Source organism: Cryptomeria japonica, chromosome 3, assembly GCF_030272615.1.
Source record: "Cryptomeria japonica chromosome 3, Sugi_1.0, whole genome shotgun sequence".
NCBI lineage: Eukaryota > Viridiplantae > Streptophyta > Pinopsida > Cupressales > Cupressaceae > Cryptomeria > Cryptomeria japonica.
The window spans coordinates 654,295,904-654,304,189 of NC_081407.1; the positions used below are offsets into that span (position 1 = coordinate 654,295,904).

Sequence of the window (8,286 nt, forward strand, 5' to 3'; positions counted from 1 at the left end):
AAAGTGAATATACTGGTGAGATAAGGGGAAGACCAAAATACAAGCACACACAAAGGGAATATCACATGACACCTAATATATGAGGAAAACCCAACATGGAAAAAAATGTTGGTGAGAAATTTTGTTGGAGTCTACTACTCCAATCCAGCCTCACAATGAACAACTCTATTACAATGTTTAGGGCACCAACCCTTGATTTTAGGTCACCAACCCAAGGAGCACCAACCCCTGCATCGAGCAAATACTCAGTGATTACAATGTTTGTAAATTGATACAAAAGTTATAACCCAAATAAAAATGAAGTATGTAACCTCTACAAATGAACTCTTCACTGGTTCACCTTTTCTCTGTTCTCTATCGATTATGTTCACTCTGTCAGTTTTGATCACTCTTCTGTTCAGTCTTTGCCTTGTCGGTTATCCTCTTACTCACACTATCTCTTTACCAGTTTCACTCTTCTCAATCTTGTTGCTTCTATTCTTTGTCAGTTATCCACTCACATTGTTCCTACTCTTCTTCCCTCTCTAGTGCAACCTTACCAATTCAAACACTATCAGTTAAATGAACTGACAAAAATGGTAATTGCTTCACCAGTTGAATCTCTTTTAGCCATTTTGCCTTTTCTTTACCTTGCCAGATCTCCTCATACACTTACTTTTTTATGCTTCACTCTTTGTTTCCTTCTCATGGTTCTAACACTATCGGTTGAATGATCTATTAGTTTCTATGACAGCTCATCGATCGATTTAACCTCACTAGTTAAACCCTCTTACCGATTCTACTCAGCTTCCTCAATATTCTGCAATACTCTTTCTGACTAATTGACTCTCTTCTTACACTCACTTCACCGGTGTCACTCTTTCATCCAACAACCAGCAAATTAGGTCTTATGTCTGCATATTTATATCCAAGCATTCCCGCCACAACGTAACTTCAAACTTTGGCATGCTAGGGTTTCTTCCACGATCATGAGGCGTAGCAGATTGGATCAGATCTCTTCTCTGAGATTGTCAACCTGCAACAAATCACCCATCATCGCCAATCTCGCTGCTTCCAATACACATTTTCTATATTTAGCAAACACGACGAACTGATCATCGACCTGCTTCTGTCAATCACATTAAATGATCTCTCAGTTGTCTTTACCAAATCTGATATGCACTTAGACACACTGCATCGATCATGATGCCAATGAATCATATCTATTTCCTCTAATCTATCTTGAGCCACAAACATCTACTCTCCACCCATGATTTACGCAATCGATATTAATGTCGACCAATCACCAACTACCTCACCATCAATGCACAGTCCATTTGTAACTTCACGTTTGACACCTGGAGTCCATGTGTCATCATCATTGGCATCCACCTCTGCTCAGGCCACTTTGTCGATTTAGGCTCCGTCATCAACCATGTGCACTACTGGTATACACCTACCGGTTCATCTTACCTTACCAGTTATACTAACTAGTTAACCTTCAAACCATGCAGTCTCTTGTTCTGTCGATTGGATCATATTTGCCTGGTCACTAAACATGTCAATCCTCATCATACATTCAAAGTGAGCCACTAATGCACAATTCTATCTTATGAGATCCTTTCACCTTTGCCTCTTTGGTCTCTTGTTGGTTGACACTAGCATGTCAACAGTCTTCAATGCACACATTCTATCATACCGGTGACATGACAATACATACATCAATCATCAACAAGGATATCTATTGATATCAGCATTTTGGTAACTCCATGTTAGCAACTGCTAAACCTTACCTTCATCTTTATTAGACCAGTTCTCCTCTCAACCAGTTTGCCAAGGTGACAAACTCATCACAACTTACTCTTCTTCTTTTGTCCCAGTAGCTCATCATGATTACTCTTGTTGATCTAGTGCACATCTCTGGTTTCACACACCTGAGGCATCATTATGTTTCACTTTGTTCATCTGGTATGTGCCTTCAACCACCTGCCTTATATCTCTTGATTGTCTTATCTCGGAGGGTTATGATGCATTCCATGCATATTGTGAGATAAGCTCAATATGACCACTTACCGGTGGGAATCATGATGTATGACACCCAACTTCATATCGGTTGCCTGCACTTTCTCCATTAGTTCAACCTTGCTTGCTTACCGGTCACATGCTTGTTGGTTGGCAACCATACGCTGCCAACACATCACTCACCGGTTGGCATTGCCATAATGCCAACTGTCTCCAATGCCTATTCACCGGTCAACATCCCAACTTATGTCTCCAACACTAACTTATGTACCGGTGACTCCAATGACCACAATGTCAGTTGACATCCTCTTCTTACCAGTGACAAGCTATACCGGTTGACATCAATGACAACACAATGCCAACAATCTCCCCCTTTGGCATTGATGTCAGCACATGTAGTATCCAGCATACTACAGATATCCTAAATCTTGTAGTATCTAGGTTGCATGGAAACTTACCTTTGTCTACTACATTTCTATTTATGTGGTTGACTCCTCTAGTACATGTGTAATTCTACAATTTTGTGAAAGTGAATTCTCGTTTTGCAAAATACTGAATGTAAGGTATGAATGCAATGAATGAATATTATATAGAGAATTGAAGATGAAATTATAATTAGAAAGTTGTAACTTTAAAATTTGTTCATTTATTTTAATTTCAAAAAAAACAGAAATTACAAATTATACACAAACTTGCAAGTATAATTTTCAAAGATGGAAACATTTGTAAGTTAAAAATAAAAAGATACAAAGCTACAACTATTATTTCTAGAGATGGAAACATTTGTAACTTGAAAATAAAAATTTGCAACTATTAAATTTATTCATTTATTTTTCAAAAATAGAAAGTTTCAAATCTTAAATTCATTCAATTAATTTAATTTTTTTAAAACAGAAAGATGTAGAAAGTTGCAAATATTAAAAGTATATATAAATTTTTTAAATTTTTTTTCATTTTGAAACTTGCAACTATTTACTTTAAGATTATTTCAAAAGTTGCATCTATTTCATTCACTTTCTATTTTGTTCATTCATTCATTTTAACTTTTTAAAATAGAAATTGCACCCATAAAAAGTAGTTAATATACTTTTTATTTAAGAATATGCTTTCAATTTTAATAAAATAAAAATCTACATTAGTGCAAGCTAACTAGACTAAGTATAAGTTGATTGGACCATGCACTATATACTGAATCCATATTAAAATAGAACTAAAATTATCTTGAAAGAAGTTAAATAAAATATTTTAGTTATTTAATTGAATTTCATTTTAGTTATTTATTCAATTTTGTTAAAGTTTTTTAATTCAGATTCATATAAGTAATTTAATTTAATTCATTTAAATTATTTAATTTAAGCTATTTCATATAAGTTATTTGATTTGATTTATTTAATTTTTTTGTTATTTTATTTAATTTTTTAATTCTTAAATAATTTTTAAATTTTAATTTATTTATTTATTTTTCTTAATCAGATAATAATTACTAATTGACTAGTAATAATGTCAAAATCTTAAATTTCATACATTATGACAAGTTTCTAAATTCATATAGAAAAATAGAGACTATTTTGAAAATTCATAGTACAATATTTTAAAAATTAAAAACAATTATATCCTAATATTTCAATTATGACAAGTTTCTAAATTCATATTTATGACAATCTTATTAAGAATATTTTAAAAATTAAATTGACTAATAGTTATGCCTCTTGGTGTAATTATTTATTTTATTTTATTAATTTTTTAATTAGGATAGATTCTTATATTCTCTATCTCCACACATTGTAATTATTTTAATACTATGAACTAATTTCTATTATTCTTAAATTTAACATTTAAATTAAATTAAGTTAATGTGGACAACATGAGTAGGGGAAGGGGTCTAGTAGTGGACCACATTCTAATTGTTCACTCCTTGCATAAACCAAGAAAATGATAACTAATATCCATTAATAAATTACACATGTACTAATAGCCGCCTACTTATACTCCTAGTAGTTATAATTTGTAGACTTTAATTGGAAGAGTTGTGCAACTTTATTTGTATCCATAGCACATGCATTTGTGTATAAGTATTGACAATTTTTGAGGTAGTTGTAGTGCACGATTATTGGGGCATCTTTAAGTGGGTATCAGGGGACATTTCTAAATGACCATTTTTTGACCCTTGTGTGCATGACGGGGTCCCACTCTTTACTACCTAGCAACCACAACAATAGCTATAAACAATTAAGTCACATTAAAAGACAACACAATTACCGGTCCTCTTCCGCTACTCTTTTATAAGAAAAAAAGTTGATAAAATGAGTGGGAAGAAACCTACCAATTGTTTTAGAATGAACTCAAAGTATAGTGCTAGTTCAATATCATGAAGTGTTGAAAGTACTTCCAAGATGCTAATTTTTCTAACCATGCATGTAGTGTTGCTTGGACAATCATCCATTTTTGCTGATGTCAAATGTATCAAATTTTAAATGAATGCTAAAAATTTGAATGATGTGAAGGCCTATCACTTTCTTCTCTATTTTTTTTATAATCTAGTTCATCACATGTGCTTAACAAATCATGTCCATAAAATAATGATACACATAATGTAAGTATTTAAAAAATATACGGCAACTCATGGATGGGCCCATCAATGGCATCAAAGTCCAAGTAAAAGGAATGCACAATTTATCACCATTTAAAAGTGTATGGGGTTACTATGCTTTCGTGGCTCTTATTCCGTTGTAATTACAATGGCCACAAGATTTTGACAAGAGTGAGAAATCAGGGGATTCGAACCCGTGTGGATAACAAATAGCGAATCCATCAAACTCGTTACTGCTACAGTATGTTGAAAGATGAGGGCTTAGACAATTTCAAGAGAGGCATGAATTGAAATTGACAGATGTCGCAATAGTTCTTGTCAGTTTCGCACTCGCTACTTTGCCTGCTCGTACCAGACATCCTCTGTAATCGTCTCTATCAGATAAGAAAGAAAAACCCATTTGCATTTTCATTGTCTTTTCCAAATCTAGGGCATCCGATTGAGAATTTATGAGAGAATGGAAACAAACATATCTTCCACTTGCCCCTCCTCCACCCATCTGTTGGTATACACAGACATGGGCTTCTGCTGCCCTGCTTACTTCTGCTGTTGCTAGAACACCATTTTCATACATTTCTCTGCCACCTGCAAAACCCAATTGTTCATTTGTTCAGATCTCTTTTCTTTTTTTTCTCTTAGTTTAAAATAAAGCAAATGGGAAGAGTACCTTTGAGGTAAGCAATGGGGGATGAGGAATTGGAAGAAGAAAAGGCAGGGCCGGTGAGGAAGGCAGGGCATATGGTCACCATGTTCACACCTCCTCTTTCTCCCGCCACTTTCCACGCCGCTTTCTCTGCCATTGTCTTTGCCAGTGCAAACCACAACTGCACTCAATTCATTAGACATTCCCCCTTTTAGTCAAAAGAGGATGCAACGAAATTTCCTTTAAATTATTCATCACACCAAACACAATTTCCTTTTCAACTCACCACAACAATTAAATAGTATTTGGCATGAGTTTTTCTGATTATTTTAGTCATAACTGTATATATTTTTTAATCTGACTTTTGAATCACACTGAATCATTGAATATGATTCAGAATATCATTTGAAAGCTTTGAATCACGCTGAATCACAGTGATTCATAGTGATTCACAATATCATTTGAAAGCTTTGAATCATTGAATGTAATCCAAAATATTATTTAAAACTACACAGTTAAAATAGAAAACAATCATTATAACAATACAGTGTTTTCAACCATACTTTATAAACAGATCTTGAAATCAGTACCCAGAATAGAACTAGCCCAAAAAGGATTGAAATCTGATTTCTTCTCTACCTTTTTTTCCCTGCACAGATATGGATCACTCCAGCAATTCTCATCCACCACAAAAGAAGGGGCAGTCCCTTGACTGTGCCAGATGCAGGCAGCCAATGAAGATGTAAATACCAGTCTTCTTACAGAAGGTGTCAGTGAACAAGCTTCAACCACCTTCTCCGCTCCTTTAACTTCTAAATTTGCCATGTGCTCCTGCACCACTATAGTTAGTACAAAGCCCTTGCCATTTTTAAAATCAGCAGTTAAATTTTATAAGGTTCTTGAAGTCATTTGTCCCCTTTGGGATAAAAAAATTCAATAATTATGTACAGTAACAGCAAATAACATATTGTTATAATAGTTGAAATGAGTTTTTCACCGTTTATAAAATATTCAAAAGATTGTTTCTGATATCAATTGTCTATATTTTTATATGATGTTGTGGATCTATTATCAGAAAGAGGAGAGTGGTCCGAAACATCACAAAAACATGCATAATTGATTTAAAAAACCAATTTCTACAGTTTCATTTAGTATTTGAAAGATTGTTTCTAGTATATTTGTGTATAATATTAGAATCTCACTCAATGATTCATGATTTGAAAGAAGTGGTCCATCATCAGAGACTGATTCAAAACATCATTAAAAGCATACACAGTTGATTTCAGAAACAATTTCTGATATATTTGTGTATTATTTTATGAATCTCACTCAATGATCTATGATTAGAAAGAAAAAGTGATCCATCATCATAAAGAAGAGACTGATCCGAAAGATCATAAAAAGCATACATGGGTTATTTCAGAAATAATATCTAGCATATTTGGGTATGATGTTACAAATCACACTCAATGATCCATCATCAGAAACAAGAGACTGATCAGAAACATCATAAAAAATATACACAGTTCATTTCAGAAACAATTTCTAGTATAGTTTTGTATGATGATACTAATCGCACTCAATGATCCATCATTAAAAAGAAATAATCTCAGAAAAAAAAAAACTGATCTGAAATATCATAAAAAAAACATACACAAACTGATTTCAGAATATTTTGAACACCAATACAAACTCAAACAGACCCAATATTAACAGAGATATTTGAGCATTCAACTCTTGGCAAGAACCTAAACAATACAAGAAAAGACAATTCTTGAAAGACTTACAGTGAAACCAGATACACAGTAAGGATCAACAAAAGAGGATGTATGGAACACTCCATAACAGCCATCAAACATTTCAGAGAGCGTGGAAGCTTCTTCAACACTTACACTACCCACCACTACCATCACTCTGTTCGAATGCATTTCAAATTCCTCCATCTCCTTCAATTTCTGCAACTCCTCTGAAAGAACCAACAGGAAACCCATTAAGACTAAAGATGCTCAGAAAACACCATTCAAAACCAACCATGGTACACGAAATTTAATAAACACCTGGGTTGTCCACAGTAAGACGAACGATGTATCCTCGCCTGAGCAAGTGAACAGCAATCCAGAGCCCCAAATACGAAGTGCCATTGGTGACACACACTACTTTTGGTACCACCTCCATTTTTGTATTGCCAAATGCCTTCACACCCCACCCATCTGGTAAATGTTCCCCTGCATACTTCACAGTTGCCATGGCGTCCCAAGGGAAAACAAAATTACAGCAAGCTTAAAATTTTCTGTTACTTTAAGAAAGCACTAGTAGTTTTGCGCGTATGGCTCATAATCTTCAATAGCTTCGCTCAAGATATAGAGTAGGATCAGGGAACCCCTGAGGACATATGGAGGTCTGATGTAACCAGGGGATTAAATTTCCGTGATAGTGACGTGGGATACATCTCCCACTCCTATTCTCTTCTTCAACGACCTTTTTTCATGTTCCACGTTACTTTCCCATGCCTTTTGGCAAGCACTTCCCTAAGGTTGGTCACTCAGTAGTGATCTCAACTATTTGGCTAAGGAATTTAAAAATCAAAGCATTTCCATTCATTGGACAAATATTTTTTAATATCTTCAATTTGAAACATATTAAAGTTTTTATTTATTTATATGTACACATATTCTTAGGCGTTTAGTCTTTATTTTGTTCTTATATACATATTTCAATACATATATACCTAATTTCATATTTATTACATATATTTGTACACCTACTTTTATATAGTCTTTAGATACTTTCAGTTATAATCATTATGTTGCCCAGGATAAAATTTGTGACAACAAGATCACTAGACGTTTATGTAATAGTCACAAATTTGATCTCGTCCTTTCCAAAATTCAACTTTGTTTGAGTAATTCCCCCTTTGTTTCTCTACCCTAATGTAACTAAATAATGTTTTGCAAATTTTTCTACGGTGTATTGATATTAATGTCATTTCATGCATTCATTTACAAATCTCCTATCCATCAAAGAATCTGAACGTTACCATTTGCATTTAAGG

At 33.9% G+C, this 8,286-nt stretch overlaps 1 protein-coding gene across 1 annotated transcript; it reads right to left on the reverse strand.

Annotated features, from left to right (window-relative positions):
• Window positions 1–4,657: 4,657 nt before the first annotated feature.
• LOC131033805 (cinnamoyl-CoA reductase-like SNL6) lies at window positions 4,658–7,709 on the reverse strand. The gene is made up of 5 exons (XM_057965091.2): window positions 7,292–7,709; window positions 7,022–7,200; window positions 5,874–6,065; window positions 5,259–5,415; window positions 4,658–5,176 (listed from the first exon to the last, which is right to left on the reverse strand). The coding sequence occupies exons 1-5, from the start codon at window positions 7,479–7,481 to the stop codon at window positions 4,863–4,865; spliced, it is 1,032 nt and encodes a 343-aa protein (XP_057821074.1). The 5' UTR covers window positions 7,482–7,709; the 3' UTR covers window positions 4,658–4,862.
• Between the last annotated feature and the right edge of the window lie 577 nt (window positions 7,710–8,286).

What these genes read in the sequence shown, in the direction of transcription:
- LOC131033805 (XM_057965091.2), bottom strand. Translation starts at nt 7,481, where the DNA reads ATGGCAACTGTGAAGTATGCAGGGGAACATTTACCAGATGGGTGGGGT. An exon ending in ACTGTGTATCTGGTTTCACT is followed by an intron (nt 6,066 to 7,021) that starts GTAAGTCTTTCA and finishes ATAGTGGTGCAG; the next exon opens with GAGCACATGGCAAATTTAGA. An exon ending in ATCTGTGCAGGGAAAAAAAG is followed by an intron (nt 5,416 to 5,873) that starts GTAGAGAAGAAA and finishes AATTGAGTGCAG; the next exon opens with TTGTGGTTTGCACTGGCAAA.